The sequence below is a fragment of the Pelobates fuscus genome, chromosome 12 (assembly GCF_036172605.1).
Source record: "Pelobates fuscus isolate aPelFus1 chromosome 12, aPelFus1.pri, whole genome shotgun sequence".
NCBI classification, from domain to species: domain Eukaryota; kingdom Metazoa; phylum Chordata; class Amphibia; order Anura; family Pelobatidae; genus Pelobates; species Pelobates fuscus.
The window spans coordinates 25,459,866-25,477,809 of NC_086328.1; the positions used below are offsets into that span (position 1 = coordinate 25,459,866).

The 17,944-nt window shown below is 34.4% G+C and overlaps 1 protein-coding gene across 1 annotated transcript in view; it reads left to right on the forward strand.

Annotated features, from left to right (window-relative positions):
• The window catches only part of CDH11 (cadherin 11), a 118,138-nt gene extending 105,453 nt beyond the window's left edge, over positions 1 to 12,685 (forward strand). The window contains exons 8-12 of the mRNA XM_063438157.1: positions 2,625 to 2,761; positions 4,257 to 4,378; positions 5,240 to 5,360; positions 10,371 to 10,619; positions 11,390 to 12,685. Of these exons, the coding sequence (XP_063294227.1) occupies positions 2,625 to 2,761; positions 4,257 to 4,378; positions 5,240 to 5,360; positions 10,371 to 10,619; positions 11,390 to 11,889 (1,129 nt within the window). The 3' untranslated portion in view covers positions 11,890 to 12,685. The remainder of the gene's footprint in view (positions 1 to 2,624; positions 2,762 to 4,256; positions 4,379 to 5,239; positions 5,361 to 10,370; positions 10,620 to 11,389) is intronic.
• The last annotated feature ends 5,259 nt before the right edge of the window (positions 12,686 to 17,944 follow it).

Genomic DNA, 17,944 nt, shown 5'->3' on the forward strand with positions numbered 1-17,944 from the left:
GTGCTATTAACCAATCAACAGTGGGAATTGCGTCCAACTACAATAAGACCTCAACAAGCTGTCGGCCTTCAGGCTGTATGTTGAGGGCCCAGTATCCCTGAATGTGAAGTTTTTTTCACTGCATATCCATCACTGACTATTATATAATCCTTATCATTTTAAATATTATATCACAAGGAGTGACAGATTAGCCTTCTGTGGTCAAAAACAAACTAGAATTTCAGGAGAATAAAAACATTACTCCTAACAGTTCTAGATCCAGCTGGACCATCCTCATTTTGGGGTCTTGTTCCAATGTTGCATATTAGTTTTCTGGTGTTCTGCATCTGAAGACCAGGGACTGTCCCAAACATGTGTAATGCAAGTGCATCATTAGAAATGCTTGCACTGTGCTGAATGGAGTGAGGGCACTAGCTCAATTCATCAGTGCTCTGTGCTTGGTCTGCCCTGAAGAGAGCTAGTCATGGTGGCAGTGAGAAAGAGCCCCTTCTCTGGGCAAACTCATACCCTTTCCAGGGACCACCAATTTTAGGATTGTCAGTCACACAAGTGACAACCATGGCATGTCTTCATAGATGCCACAGTCCCAACTTTATACCTACAACGTTTTAGATTTATGAACTAGCCCAAAACAGAAACTGTTTGATTATGTGTTAATAAAATGTGGCTTTATTAGGACTCTTGAGGACCAAGTTTGACATTTCTGTTATAAAGCTTCCATTCTAATTAATCTCTGTCATTACTAGCTGGAAACAAGTTACTATCACAATAAATCCCCAAAAGTTACCCTACAAACCCTAATATACAGCAGAGCTTTTTAGTACCACTGAAATAGAAATTAAATTGTCAGCTTATCTACCAACATTACAGCATACCTCTTAGGGGAGGTCTGAACTAACAATTCACCTTGCTATTTTTGAGCTTATACGCAAAGTACCAATAGGACAGGAGAAGATGTTCTTAATAATCCTTACAACATAATTAACCCTAAATAGCAAACCCATAGGTTGGGTATCAGCATTGTAACGGGTCTAGAACATTTTCCATTCCTGATTTTAGTAAAAAGCAGAATTCGATAGTTAATAAAATGTTCTTTTCCAGCTTACATTATATAGTTAATATTTGTCACGAACACAGCTTCCTGTCCTCTTGGCTATATCTTTTGTAGACGTAAACATGTTTTTATTAATGTTTTCATCTGTTCCGAGTTTAATAAATGATACTGCTCCATGCAGGGGACCGTAAAATGAATTTCTGCAAGTGAATCTTCTATATATTTTTTCTGACATCTCAATGCCTCAGAGATATTCTCTTCCCTTGAGCTTGTCTCTAAAGTATTTAGGACACCTATTGTATTTCTACTTGCATTATTTTTAAACTGATGAAAATATCAAAAAGCTAACATTTAAAATGTACAAGCAGCGAGGTGTTATTAGTGTTTTTCATAAATCTAGAAATACAAATGAAAACTGTTATCACATAGTGGAATATAAAATAAAATGTTGGTGAAGAGTATTCTTGCTTTCTCATTGGATGGACTGTGTAGAGACAGGATGCACGATGTCAGAATTAATAAATAAACAAAAAAATCACTGTGGTAGATTTAAGCCAGTTTATTGGACACCACAACATTTCGACCTGTACCGATGTCTTTTTCAAGCATTCATTTATTAAAGAATTAATAAACAAGCCATTTGTGTCTTGGAATAGTGACTTGTCAATCTTCTACAACTCCTATAATTCTTTCTCGTCCTAGGTCAGGCAGAGAATCATGTGGTTGTAGTCCATCAACATGTGAAGAAGACCATGGGCATGTGTAGCAATATCAAAAATAAATAAAAATGTATTAAAACTCTTAGAAACTTCATGATTCTGTAGTGGTTCTAAACACATCAACAACAAAATGGTTAAAAACACGATTCATTACATTACAATAAATAATATATATTCTCAACTGGAATTATCAGATTTACCATGGTTTCCTTTTACATGCTAATGGAAAGCTCTTGAAGCATTTGAATGCCACATACCACAGGTCACTGTTCATGAGTTGTCAATCAGTATGAAGATGTGATATTATAACTTTGCAGGTGCACCTATAAAGAAGTTTATCATTATCTGTTGAGTTGCATTCATAGTTAAATATAGTGACTTTTTCGAGTTGATAGACATCTTGATTCTTAGAAAATAAGCCTCAAAACATTCTCAATGTATGTCTTATAAGTTGGAATTTAGAAATCTTGTGCTAGAGATAATTGGTATAAGTGGTTTATATCATTTAATATTCAGAGCTCAACACAACTGCCCTTCATTGACTTATTTGTTTGTTGTTTTTAACGTTTGGTTTTATTTATTTTTTTTTTCTTCCATTTTTTTTCTCATTAGTAGCTACGAACGAGAATCCTGAATCTGATGTAGCGAAATACTCCCTGCATGCAGATATGAATAAATGATGAAGTTAAATTTCCTTTTTAAAAGTTGTTTGATAGGTTCCATTAATATTCTGATTTTGCCATGCATGCTGCTGGGAAGCTGCTTTCAAATGAATCTTTTATATCTAACACTCAAACGTCAGGCTGCTTAGTAATTTTCTTGTCTAATTACTTTGCGATCATCCTCTTTAGGTATGCAATCGATCGGCACACTGACTTTGACAGATATTTCAGCATCGACTTGCATGATGGTGTCATCAGAACCACCAAGCCTTTAGATAGAGAAGAGGGATCCTGGCACAATATTTCAGTTACTGCAACAGAGCTTCGTAAGTATTCCCCAGATAGGGGAGAATTCGCTACTGGAATTCACAGGAAACAGCACAAGCAAGACAAAAGCCATTACTCTCCACATTCATTAGTTTGGAAGACCTGTTGCTAAATAAATAAGTCTTTATTTTACAAAAGTTGAATAATCATGCTCTTGGCCATAGATTTTCTCAGTGGATTTTTGGTCCTTTAGGCTATAGACAATTTTGTATAAAGATAATATTTGCCATTTTTTATTTACCGAGTCCTACAGCTAGCTTATTTGCCAGTGTTCAGCTCAATCAATATTCCTGTATGTCTTTTTTGTTTGTAAGTCTTTATTTTTCACTTGTACAAGAACACTATTGCTATTTCTTTAAAGGAACACTCTAAGCACCTTAACCACTACAGAGAAGTGTAGTGTAATGGTGCCAGGAGTAACCTAGTCCTCTATCATTGTAAGTAGTCAAACCATTTTAGAACAGTTTCCTCTTACATTGAGTCTCCCAGGAACTGCTCCCCATCTCCACTACATCTGCCAGAGAGCCAGAAGGTCCTGCTTAGGAGGTTTCATTAGCTCCACTGAGCTAAGCCTTGCAGTGCAAACTAGGAAATAGGTTTAGAGAGTCAATTTACCACTCTCAGCCAATGAGCATAGATCAGATAGACAGCTTTCAGTCGAGGAGAGGAGTGGCACCCGGTGGTCCTTAGGTAAGAAGTCAAACATTCCAAAATGCTTTGACTACTTACATCCTATAATGTAATGTTCTATTATATTTTTTCGTATTTGTGTTGTATATTTAAAATTAAATACCTTACACTTTGCAAAACCTCGGCTTTCTCAAAGAAAATTATTTTAAGAGTTTAATAACAAAAGCAGACATATTGATGTACATTTGATTATTCTTTATTTCCCTTAGAAGATACGATTTATCAAATCAGCAACCTTGTTCTTATTGATTTGTATAATTTTTTTTTTTTTTAATTCTAGCCTTTATTTAGCTAAATACAGAAAATGCTGGGGGGGAACAGGGATTCACTGTTGTGAATAAAATGATTTAGATTAAAGTAATGTGTAATTAACTAGTCTATTTACTGTATACAGCTACTATATTATTTTAGCAAACTTGTTTTAATAAATAAAACAGACAGAAAAGAATATTCACAAACTGCAATTTGATTTTGTATATTAGTAGTTAAATGATTAATGCATTATGAGGATAGAGGGATATAACCAAAGCCACTGACTACATCTCTACGACTCTTTTACCCTCTCCTACTGAGTACAGTAGGGAAGCACTCATGCACACTTTGCCTCTTTCCTCCGCACTATGTAGTGTTGATTATATGTTTGGACAAGGTCGACGGCCATAATCTAGTACTCTGTTCCATGCCAGGATCTCAAAAAATCCCCCAAAATCTTAATCTAACTGACTGGAGATTCACAAAAAGTGCAAATTGTTGATATATTTATGTATATACTATATGCCATAATTACATTTTTCTGTCCCTTAGACAATCAAGCTCACGAGGCTAAAGTCCCAGTGGCAATTAAGGTGCTGGACAGGAATGACAATGCTCCTGAATTTGCAAAGCAGTATGAAGCTTTACTGTGTGAAAATGCTCAAATAAATCAGGTACAATATTCCAATATTCCAATCTTCTAGTGTAAACACTATTACTGACTATCAATATGTGGATTTCAAATCATGAGCATAAGTTGTGGTTGCTGGTTAAACACATATGTTCTGCATATTATTTAATATGTTATATACTTAGCAGTACAATTTTTTTTTTTTTTTTTTAAAGCCGAGCTGTAAAGTTTTAGACATTCTACTTTAGACAAAAAGAAATTGTAATCTGGTATAACACAAAAAAATAAGGTTAACAATGTATAACTATATGCAGCTGTGTGAGAGTTAAAGAAAAGTTAAAATTACTATGCAAAAAGGGAACTGGCAACTATCTGGAAAATAAAACATTGAAAAAGAACCTGTAACTTGTGTCAAACATTTAAATGCCAGGCTTCATTTTATTTTATATTTTTTATTAAAGATAGAGCAAATGGCAACCACAATCTAGTTTAGCCCTGGCACAGTCAAGGCACACATTGCACATGAGGAGAAAAATAAAGACATTGTTTCATTTCTCTATTCTGACTGCTAGGTGCAAAGGTCAGAGCTTACAACAATGATTGTCATGTAGCTAAGATGGTGGTGCCCAGTGTCAGGATAAAAATGCATATTTTTTTTTTCATTTAATTGTGTTTTTACACCTCACAAATGCTTATTATAGAGGAAAATTACACATAATAACAACAATTTTGGAAAGGGACAATTATTCTTTAAGTCTCTGATGAGAGGATCCAATGGCCATTGGAAAGTCCTCTTGCGTTGGTCGGTTTTCCTACTAGTAAAATGTGTGTTAAACTAACCAGTATTTACAATGATGTTGACTATTTGTTAAAATAAAAGCTAACAAGTTTACTTCTTTTGCAGCATTTGTTGACAATAACAGCCATTGATAAAGATGATACAGCCAATGGCCAACGGTTTCACTTCAGTTTTCCTCCACATCTTGCTCATCCAAACCAAAATTTTACCATAAAAGACAACCGAGGTTTGTACCAAACAAACATAAGTTTATGACAGTAGCCCAACTATTTGGTGGTTTCTAAAAATCCATATTTATTGCAGTGTGCAATCTTTAGTCTTAGTGATTAAACATTGAAATATAGAGATTTGATGGGTTATGCAGTAGTTTGGACATTGGACCAATCAAATATTATCGGCAAATGGAAAGCCATCTTTCTTTAATATTAAAATTCTATATTTTTGGCAATTATTTTCTTTACAGCCTCCTATATAGCAAGATACCGTACTTAATATTTGAAAATATTGCCATATAGTGATATATCAAAAGAATATTATCCCCCGCGGTGATTGTGCTTTTGATCTTTGAGGCTTGTAATTTTCAGGCTTGTCTAGTAGTGTAGGACTTAGTGTGGAGGATATAAATATATGTATATTGCATAACAGTATTTTTTTGTATTTGCACTGTGGGGAGTTGTGTCATTTCTGACCTCACCACAATCATTTTAATACCTAGCTATTTGCTCTTAGAAAGACTTCATCTTCCAAGCCAGAGCCAGCGCTTTGCTGATGAGACCCACAAGGTTAAAAACTGTAGTCCATAGCTGGTATTTGGTCACTGTTTTTTTTTTTTGGATCATAGCCCATGCTTTGATTAAAAAAACAAACAAAACAAAACAAAATAAACCGTGTTTAAAACAGTGTCCATTGCTAAGGGTATCTTCAGAAATTAGGTATATATTTCTTGAGTTTCTATGCCTAAGAAGGACCCCTCAAAGTCCAACTTATAGAGAATAGTAAAGATATGCAAGTGATTAATAACAGTAATTATATATGTTAAATATATAAATAAAATATACACATACACAAAACACTTATAGATTTATATGAGTTCAATTTTCAACATGTTATTTATCTAAGTTTCAAAACGAAAAATGTGCATAACCAGTACAATAAGGCAAACAAAAAATTCTGATGCGTTATAATATTACTGACCTTTAAAAGGAATATAGTTGGCTAATTTGTGTTTTAATAGAGTTCCTTTTGCTTCTTTCTCAAAGTAATTACATGGCGCTCTAACCAAAAGCAATCATAACCTATATCTTTTTAGTGGTCTCTTGTGTTACTAGAGCTTAGCATTTGAAACCTTATTATGCATAAAAAATACATAAAGAAATTGGATAGATCAAGCTGTGTTAAAGGGCCAAGTTACATCCATGCTGAGATATAAATATATACATCCTCTCTTTTAATGTAAGCAAACACCATCACATTTTGAAAATGATTTTGCCTTCAGAATTGAAGGCAAAAGATTTCTTTGAAAGACTCCAATCAAATTCTTTTGTACGTTTAGTTCTTTGTATGAGCTATTATTTTGCATTTATATCAATAACCCTAAACATTGATGCTATTCTATTGAAGAATATAATATTCTTCAAAAGGCTGGGGAGAGGCAATGTGACAGGTTTTCGATGTTCCAGAAATCAAATTGATAGAAATGGGAAAACATTCAGAATACACCTGGGAATGTGGACTAAGAAGAGATAAGGACCTCTTTAGAAAAGATTCCATTACCTTTGAATTTGTTTTCTATGGTTTTATTTATAAACAAGCTTTTGCAGTCTATGGAGTAATTTGGAGATACAACCAGTGGTTATTTTAGAATAGGCTTAAAAATACCCTAACGGGGATGAGAAAATACTTTTTACTGCGTTGCAGTAATATTTTTTGCACAATACAGATTTACAGCTGCAACAGTGTATATTTTAAAGGCATGTGCACTAGTGTCAACTTAATAGAGTAAAAAAACCAAACAGCCCTAAAGAAAACTGAGACAAAAAATTTACAAAATGTACACAGATTCCACTTAAGAGTAGATAAATGAGAAAGGTACACACTATGGGTAGGCATCTGTCAATAATCAGGATTATGGACTACATCCCTCCATATGCTTTCTCTGGATTACAGCTTAAAAAAACATTGTGAGAGATGTAGTCTACAACATCTGGAAAGCCAAAGGTTATTATTATTATTATTATTATTGCCATTTATATAGCGCCAACAGATTCCGTAGCGCTTTACAATATTTTGAGAGGGGGGATGTAACAATAAATAAGACAATTACAAGAAAACTTACAGGAACAATAGGTTGAAGAGAACCCTGCTCAAATGAGCTTACAGTCTATAGGAGGTGGGGTATTAGAAACATTAGGATAGGAAATATCAGGTAGGAGTGAAGCAGAGCTGGAGAAGAGAGCAAAGCACTATCCCATAGGAGAGAGCAAGAGACAGGTATGTAAGGGTTGTCTATCTCTGCACAGAAATAAGGTTTAGAGAAGTAAGGTATAGAAAAATAGATTTGAAGTAAAATCAAAAGGATCTGGTATGCCTAATGCAACACACAGGAATGGGGGAGTCGGACTCTTGGTATGTTGCTCAAACCGGATAAAAATAGGGTTTCACCTAAAAGCCTATCCAAAGACATCATGAAGGGTAACACCCTGAATGCAGTGTACGTGATCCAAGAGCTGACTTGCAAAAATGGCTAACGTGCAAAAATGGGGATCTACTAGTAAAGTTGGAATATAAACAATAAGTTATGAAAAAAGTGATAATTTTTTTTAAAGTGAGCACTATCTCTATGAAGAGACAGTGGGAGACTGAGTTAAAGTGCAACCAGTGTGAATGGTGTGTATACCTTTAAGAACTGCTATAGGCAGAATAAATGGAATAAACACCAAGTTGTATACTTTAAGTGGAAGATAAAAACCTTGTGAGGCAGAAGAAACAGTATATGCAAAACTGATTCCTGCAGTGCAATATAAGTGCTATATCGCTGAAAAAAGCCACTAGAACAATAATGGAAATGATAAAAACTGGATATAGATAACAAACAGTTTATTCACAATTTAAAAATATATATAGATTAAAAATATAAGTCAGGAACGAAATCCAAAATTGTTACCAGCACAGTGGATATGGGTGATAGGAGTCAGCCTCAAGGACCGGTTCGGATGGCTGCGGATGGTGTAAACACTTTCCTCTTTCCAGCTGCTGGCTGTCTGTAAAGACGGCGTGCGTCTCAGACCTCGTTCTGAGAGGTGAGTATTGCAAACCTCCCGGTCCGGGACTGTGAAGGCTTCGTGATCAAGATGTTACTCCACTGGCTGGGACATGCTTGCTTAGTCTGACGCGTTTCGTGGGAGTCAGCCCCACTTAGGATTTAGAGCCGTCCCAGGCTCTATATAATATGCAGAAGGGTGCCTAAAAAGGCTAAAACGATATCCTTGAGGAGAGCAGCACAGGATACAAAGTGCAGAATCCAAAATGTATTGAACAAATAAACAATTAAAACAGGGACAATAAGCAGTGTATAAATAGTAAAATATACTAGGCACAAAGCCTAAATAAAACACCGCAGAGTAAATAAGAAAAAGTCCCAGATACAATACTTTGGTCTAGCAGCAAACGCATTTCAACTCCAGCTGGAGTCTTCTTCAGCAATATTTTTGTATAATAGTCTATATATATATATATATATATATATATATATATATATATATATATATATATATATATATATATATATATAGACTATTATACAAAAAATATTGCTGAAGAAGACATATATAATATTATACAAAAATATTGGCACTCCAGGATTTGGTAGGTATATCTTGTTTATTATAGTAGATCCAAGTGGTCAACGTTTCAGCCCCTAAACAGAGCTTTCATCAGGACATTTCCTGATGAAAGTTCCGTTTAGGGGCTGAAATGTTGACCACTTGGATCTACTAGTATTAAGAAGATATATTTTAAGTTGTAGTGCAAGCCTTGGATTAATATATATATATATATATATATATATATATATATATATATATATATATATATATATATATATATACATAATATTATACACATACACTTCAATCATAAAATATAATATCTCCACTCCCAGGGCACCCATTACATTTATATTAAAAGGAGTAGCTTTTAAAATCCTTTTAAAAGGTCAACTAAGATAGGGAAGCAGCAAGAACAGCAGGGAGAGAACACAATGTATAATGAAAATAATGCAATAAGAATATTCTAACAGCAAAAATTGTTGAAGTGTGACATGTTTTAGCATTTTTAATAACTAGTAAAGCAATAAACTTTCAGGCCAGATCAGCCCACATAAATGTCCCAATCCTTTGTCCAAAATCATAAGAAAAAGGCCATTCGGAGAGAAGGTCACTCAAAAAATAGGTCATCTTGGAACGCAAAACACAAGTAAAGTCAATGTGATATCTTTCTATAATTAACTTGAATGCATTATCCCTATTTTTAGCTAGTTAGCTATTATAGGTTTCAACTTGGATAATTGTCTTCATTAAAATATTAACATTAATTCTGAATCTGGGCAAAGATTACAATAACGATCTCAGGACAGTATTTAAGACTAGGCTTGCTAATAAACTTGTGAATTAACAGACATACATAGAGACTCTTCTTACTCATGAGAAATATTTTGTATAAAGTCTTGTTCTGTTTTTCTTTACTGATGTGGATGCTACAAGCTGTCAATTTAGCTGTCAACTGTCATACTCTCTTATGTACAGACATCCCATGTCCCCTTCCCCCTCCAAAATTAACCTTAAAAATATGTGATTGCTTTAAGAATTAGCTTTTTTCTCTCTCTCTATTTTTGTATGAAATGTTTCTCCCATCCTTACTCTACTCTGTGTAATTCTTAAATACTATTTTAAACCTAGCAGTTACTTTTTCATGGTGATTAACCTCACATTTAAAATACTGCCCTGCAGTAGATAGCATTTTAATGCTGCTGCGTAGAAGTTATATATCAAGCCATTTTCTATGGGGTTCTTTTTTTCATTAGTGAATTAGTTTTCTTTTTCAGCATATGAATTCTACATACCAATAAATTTGTATAGGAGATGTTTGTCCCCCAAAAGCCATGGTGGCTTCGACATGTCTTAAAACTCTTCATTAACGTATAATGCAATAATTTTGGGTATCAATTTTCCTTTCACAGACAACACAGCCAGCATTCATGTCGGTCGTGGAATTTTTAGCCGTCAGAAACAAGACTTTTACCCATTGCCCATCGTAATAAGTGATGGGGGGGTCCCGTCATTGACAAGTACGAACACCCTTTCTATCCGCGTATGTAGCTGCAGTGACGGAGCTGTACTGTCTTGTAATGCTGAGCCACAAACACTTAATGCCGGCCTCAGTACCGGAGCATTGATCGCCATTCTTGCTTGCATTGTGATTTTATTAGGTAAGTGAAATCCTTTTCTCAGCATCACAACTTTAACAATTATCAATTAATCATTGCCCTGTTCACATTGTATGGCTTTCAGCATCTAAAAAAAATTCACAGTGAAAAATTGCAAAACTTTGATTTTTAAATATTTAAAGACATCCGAATGATGCTCTGGGGAATCTTCATTTTTATTTTTTTATAAAACAGCATTTAAATTTACAATCAAAGCTACTAGACTGCTATACCTATATTACAGTGTAATTATATTTGCTGTGTAAGTAAGTCTCGGTCATCTATAGCTCCCACATTGGTTGTTAAAAAATAAACACAATTGACAGCATAGGCAAATATAAAATCATTTGCAAAAATAATGTCCTGCAGCTAATAGTAAAAACCAGCCTTGGCAATACACTTTCTTGCATGGGTAAACGGTAGATCCCCAGATATCTGGCAAAGCATCATGGTAGTTGTAGTTCTACAACATCTGGTGTTCTACCTTTTACCCAGGCCCACTTGAGGTTCAACTTGTATCACACTGCTCCACTTTGGAGATATGTGCAAGTAAACCATATGTTTTTTTTTTTTATTTTACGCTATACATAAACATAAATGATGCATAATGTTTATTGTAATATAAGCAGGCTATTTTTTCACTTATTCTAGTAGCCCAGGCGCTATTTGTCTAGCCCAGCCACAAATGTACCTTTTCAGAAATGTAAAATTTCCACTGTTTCTTTCCTCTTCCTCCATACTACATTTTAATTTCACATTTTTGTTATCTACAGTGATTGTGGTCTTATTTGTAACTCTGAGAAGAGAAAAGAAAGAACCTTTAATTGTGTTTGAAGAGGAAGACATCCGAGAGAATATCATAACATATGATGATGAAGGTGGTGGAGAAGAAGATACAGAGGCATTCGACATTGCTACTCTACAGAATCCAGATGGGATTAATGGATTTTTGCCACGTAAAGACATAAAGCCTGAGTTCCAGTACCCACCAAGAGAACTTGGAATTAGACCAGCTCCGAATAGTGTTGACGTTGATGATTTCATCAACACAAGGATACACGAGGCTGATAATGACCCTACTGCACCTCCATATGATTCCATTCAGATCTATGGATATGAAGGGAGAGGTTCTGTTGCTGGTTCTTTAAGCTCATTGGAGTCAGCATCTACAGATTCTGATTTAGACTACGACTATCTACAAAACTGGGGACCTCGTTTTAAGAAACTAGCAGACTTATATGGCTCCAAAGACACTTGTGAAGATGATTCTTAACAATAAAGTTCTAAATTTGGCCTTAAGTACTGTGTAATGTACTCAAGTATCCAGAGGAAACATTAACAGGTATTTTTTCTAAAGAAATCGAGAAAAGGCTTCTTTAACCATGAAAAGGTTTACAGACAGGATTCCTTCCAAAACTCAAACTTTGCAGTGGTGGTTGATACTGTGAGGACTCTGCAGCCTGAGTAAACGTATCAGTTTTTTTATTTTTTCTTATTTTTTATTTTATTTTTAGAAATAAACCACTAGTAAGACGCAGCCTATTAAAAAAAAAGGCAATGCAGGAACCACTCCATGTAAAAGGGAAAATCTTTACAGTATGTAAAATATTCATCTTTTATTTCAAAAAAGCTTCCACAAATTAGAAAGGATAACAGTTTTGAGCTGTAATATCGCCTTAAACTATGGACACTTTATATGTAGTGCATTTTTAAACTTGAAAAAATATATATATATAATCAGCCAGCTTAAACCCATATAATGTATGTACAATAATATGTACAATTATAATGTCTCTTGAGCATCAGACTTGTTACCGCTGATTCTTGTAAATCTTTTTGCTTATAATCCCGTCTTAAAACTAATACGTGCCAGAAACGCACCCGATTTCTATGTCATTTTTAATGTATCTATTTGTACAATTTTAAAATTCTTATTTTAGTATACATACAAGATATCAGTATTCTGACATGTTACGGCATCACACATATATTTTATGAACATCGTAATGTTGCTTTAATATGTGCTTCAATATAAGAAGCAATCTTTGAAATAAAAATGACCTTTTTTATTTCTTTTTGTGACTCGTAGGTGTTAAAAAAATTATTACTTTTTTTGTTTTTAATAATTTGTCTCTAAGTGTTACTGTCTCAACGTATGTTTTCTTTGATTTCTTGTTTATCCCAAATAAGTCATTCATTTGTTTTTCCACAAAAAAATTCCAAATTGCTCTACACTCTTTTTAGCCAGACAGCATCTGACAAGGATGCACCAGATGTATCATCCTGATTTGAAAAAAAATCAGTATTTTCTTCTCTTCCTCGTTTTTCCACCGTGGAACATTTACAATATGATGCTGCCAGATCTCTATATAGCATTTATACCATGACTTAATGCTTCTTCTAAATGGTATGGATCATTGGATGTTTGTTATATTACTACACAAACCTTGCCTTGATCAACCATTTTCTTTTATTATTATACTCTCAGTTGTGCACCACAAATTAACCATACTTAGGGTTAAATATTTATTCAATAACATATAATTCTGTTTCTGATTCAGATAGTCTTCCTTCTGAGGTAGAACATCATTATATGTTGCATGGTTCCATTTCTTCTTTTCATTTACAAATATATCTGCTCCTGTAAGGTTGCTTTTACGGTGAGGTCCTACCTAATATGTTGCCCAATGATTCCATAACAAATGCCCAAAATGTGCTTTCTACTGTGTAGGGATCTGTTTAAACAACAGCAACTCCATATCTTCTATTAGCTACCTGAAAGACCAATCAATTGGCTATAACCACCAAGAAGGGGTAATATGTAAGCAATTGAGAGCACACGAGAGATGACCAGCTCATTCAGTTCTTCCATCAATAGCACCATTCATGTTATAGCTTACCTGTTCAATGCATTTCGGCAGTGTGACTAAGCTCACAAAATGGCTGACACTAGAAGAACCAATAAAAATTCAATTAAATTAAAAATAAAGTCACTATAAATATGAACATTGGATAAATCTCTTTTTATAAATATTATGAAACATTAAGAAGATTATTCACTAAAAAAATTGTAAATTATTTGGGATTCAAAATGAGTTTAAAATTACCTGTATATTTGGGATCTGGTTTGAATTCTAAATATACACAGAAAAAAAATGTAATCTTGCATTTCTGGATAAATATGCTAACTGCAATACTTACTGTTCTGAAAGCAGTTTGAGCAGTAACTATTAAAATTAGAATGTTTGTCTCCCATTTTAAAATTAATTTTGGACCCATTGTGATTTGGGTAGTATGACAAATTGGTGGGCTTAACACAATATGGCCATATGGTGTAACCAAATCCCCATATTTGTCTTCTAAGATAGGCGACTTTAAGTAGCCATGTAAGTTTTAAACTCTGTTATTTTAGTGTGAGCTGTTTCTTAACCTGTATTTTGTATATATTTTAATCATTACAGCAGCACCACTCCTGAGGAATACATGTTCTGTATGTGCCCCCATTCCCCCCCCCCCCCCCACCACCCTTTTTTTTTTTTTTTTTTAACGTACATTCACTTGGGAAAGAGTGGTTGACTAAACACATTGACTGCCTTAAATACATTAGTACAGTGAACTAATTATATATACTAACTTAATAATCTTAACATACATTCTTAATCACATTAACATACTGACTTAATGGCATTAAAACATTCTATTCAAACCAGAAGGAAGAGTAAACACTAGCAATCAAACAGTATTTCTTACACAAATCACATTACACAAGGTTAACATCCACTATCCAAGGATAACATTGTTTGAAGTAAAATGGAGTCAAAGTAGCACTGGCTGTGTAAACCCTCGAATGCCAATGCCCTGTGTGGAAACAGAGCAGCATCCCATAACTGCGAGTTACAGGGGCCCAAATCTTAGTCATTAAGCTCTGGGCCAGTATTATATGGGAAGGAGGCAATGCCAAGACTCTCCATACATTCGTTCCCTAGTGCAGGATTGGTGCAAAATAGACTAGGCTATCTATCTGGGTTAATATGCTATAGAAGGGGCAGTGGACATGGAGAGAGAGACGTCTGTTGCAGAAACCGTTGGATTTCTCAATTTCTCCATATGCTTTCTCTATACTGGAAGCCAAGGTAGAGTTTAAATCTATGATTTGAAGAAAGCTAAGATGGAGGCACCCAGCCGCAGGATAATAAGGTGTTGATCTTTACAGCCAATTTTATTTTCCATACCTCACGAATATAAAACTTGTTAAATTTATGAAATAAGTAAAACTAAGATTTAAAAATCCTGGGAAGGGAAAGTCCCCATTTAAGTTGCACCACCTAATAGCACGCTGTGTATATATTGGCATTTGCCTTGCAGCAGGCGTCACTCTGCACAATTTGCAATATCTTCTTTATCAAAGAAAAACAGTGCTGTAAAAAAGCTAGATTTTCTATCGAGTATAGGATAGCAGATGTCTAAAAATCAGTAAAATTATATGAAACAATACAGCTGGTGTTTCACTTCAAATGCAGTGCTACATTTGGTAGAAAGTCTCTGGAAATGGAAATATATTTTTGCTTCTTCGAGTCGGGGAGGTCATATTTCTCTAGACTTTGTTGAGTGCAGATTAAAACTGATTTTGATACTTGGAAAGGGATTACTGGGTGTGAAATATTTCAAAATCTTATAAGAGATATTTAAAGTCTCAGTTAAGGTAGAGGTTAGAATTGTACCGCAAGGTAGACTAGCAGGGCAAGAACAAAACAGTAATGATTCCTAAAAAAGGACTGAAAGCAGTCTATTTTATTTTTAATTGTTGTTTTTTAAAGATCCAATGTAACACTGACATTTTTTAGCTTAAAGGAACACTGTAGTGTCAGGAACGAAAACATGTATCCCTGACACTATAATATTAAACTAACTAGTTAGGTCCCCGGCACTCATCCGACCTTAGTAAAAATGTGATTAATCACACCTTTATTTTCCATGCTGTGCTGGTCTGGCCATGGCTCGACCTTCCTGACTCTGCCTCCATGGCTGAGATTATTAGTTTTGACAATCTCAACCAATCCGGAAAGCACTGACACAGGAAGTACCACTAGTGGCTTATCTGAATGACTGCCACTAGAGGTGTTCCTAGGTACCAATGTAAGCACAATGAAAAGCCTTCAGGAATAGGCTATAGTGATTATAGTGTCCCTTTGAATAGAATATTGGTTCATACAACTGTATAATATTAATAATTAATGGTAATTGGTAATGATGAAACATGTAATTTCCTACGATGTTATATATATATATATATATATATATATATATATATATATATATATATATAAAAGAAAAAAAGAAAAAAACCTTGCACTCCAACTTACATAAATATGGACCCGGTGCTCGATTGCATTGAATAGATATAGGCAAAAGAAAATCAGCACTCCCAGGATTTTTCCAAAATGAAATGCTATTTCTTTATTCCAACACACTGTTGGAATAAAGAAATAGCATTTCATTTTTGAAAAATCCTGGGAGTGCAGATTTTCTTTTGCCTATATATATATATATATATACATATATATATATATATATATATATATATATATATATATATATATATATATATATATATATATTTGCTTATCCCCTATATATTCATAGCGAATTTAAAATTGAATGTCAAAAGAGCCAAACTGAAAATGTTTAAAAAAATCCAGCTATGCTTTCAATTCAGTTACTCTGGTTTTAAATTAAAAATCGCTTTGAATTCACTATGAACTTTAGTAAATAACCCTGTATGTGAGGTCTAAAAAATATAATTAAATGTAGAAATTCACATTAGTCTTTAATATACATTTAAAGCAAAATGGAGTATCACTTGAGATAGCATGTAAAATTTGAGATTTTTATTTTTTGTAAAATGGCATTTTTCCCCTTCATATCTAAGGAATAAAATAATGGTTAAAGGTAATCATTTGATCCTGTTTTACTAGCAGACTGCTTCACCTTTACTGCAATTCACACACTCCACTGAAGCATTCTACTGCAAAGTCTTATGCAACAGGAAAGTACCTGGCATGTCAATAGGTGCAAGGTGCACCACAACCATTGCTGCTGCAATTTAAACAAAATAACTCAGGATTATTTGGGGAGATCAGAGTATTAGGACTCCTAATGGCCATAGCCCACCAGATTGATGTGCTGGCTGATTAGTCTTCACCTGAAGATAATCAAGGACTGGTAGATTCCAAGTCGAAACGTAGCCAACTCATGAACTAAATGAACCACTCAATGGATTCTGTGTTTCAGAATCCCACCTGTGGAACCAAAAAAAGAGGTGTTTGAAGGGAAAAAAAGTTGATTGATGTCTAAGGGACACCACTAAAAACAAATTTTGTTAGACTTATTCTTTTTCCTTTTTTTTTCTTGCTAACAAAATTTGTTGAACCAACATATGGTCAAAATTCAGCCATCCCGGAAATGATTTTATTTTCAGATCAAGTGGTTCGGCCAAGATAGATTGTTGCTGTGCACAAATCTAGTAAACAATACATGAGTCCCAGACAGGACTTTAATCACAAAGATGTTGAGGCAAAGGCTTAATGAAAGAGAGGGTTCATTTGTGCCAAAAGGAGAAATGAGTAAAAGGGATATTGAAAAGCTACCCACGTAAAGCTATATGGAAGCTCGAAAGTCAATATGAATCAAGTGTAGCCAACTACCAACCATGTAACCAAGCAACTAAATGATAGCAAGTCACAATGACATAAAAAACCATGCAGGTTATTGATCCATGTTTGTGCTCTGTGAGTTCTTTCTTTCTTGCACAGCTATACGTTTTGAGATACTGCAGTGGGAGCTTTATCCACTGAACTATCTCATTAGCTCTTAACGTTTTGTTTTGTTTATTTATGCCATCTACTAAATCTTCCAGTCACTATATTTTTCGAAAGCACCAACAAGAACCACAGTTATGCATAATACCTCGTGAGTACCTACAGGTTAACATTTACAGGAAACATTCTATGACGTATAACAATGCATGTTGGTACAGAAGCCCTGATCCTGCAAGCTTACAATCTATCTGCATATTTTGTAGATAGAAACAGACAATGAGAAGACTGCACTGAGAAGGAAATTCACATTGTGGGTCATGGGAGAGAAGGATTATCTATACTATATAGTTTTGTCACATCCAACATGACATGCTGATGAAAAATATGAAAAATTTTGTTATGTGGTATTGATTATGACATTCAGTGCTGTGTTATTATGTTGTGTCAGTTACTGTCCCCAAACATTAATGAGACTCTAGAACAGTGTTCTCCAAATTCTAGCCCTGCAGA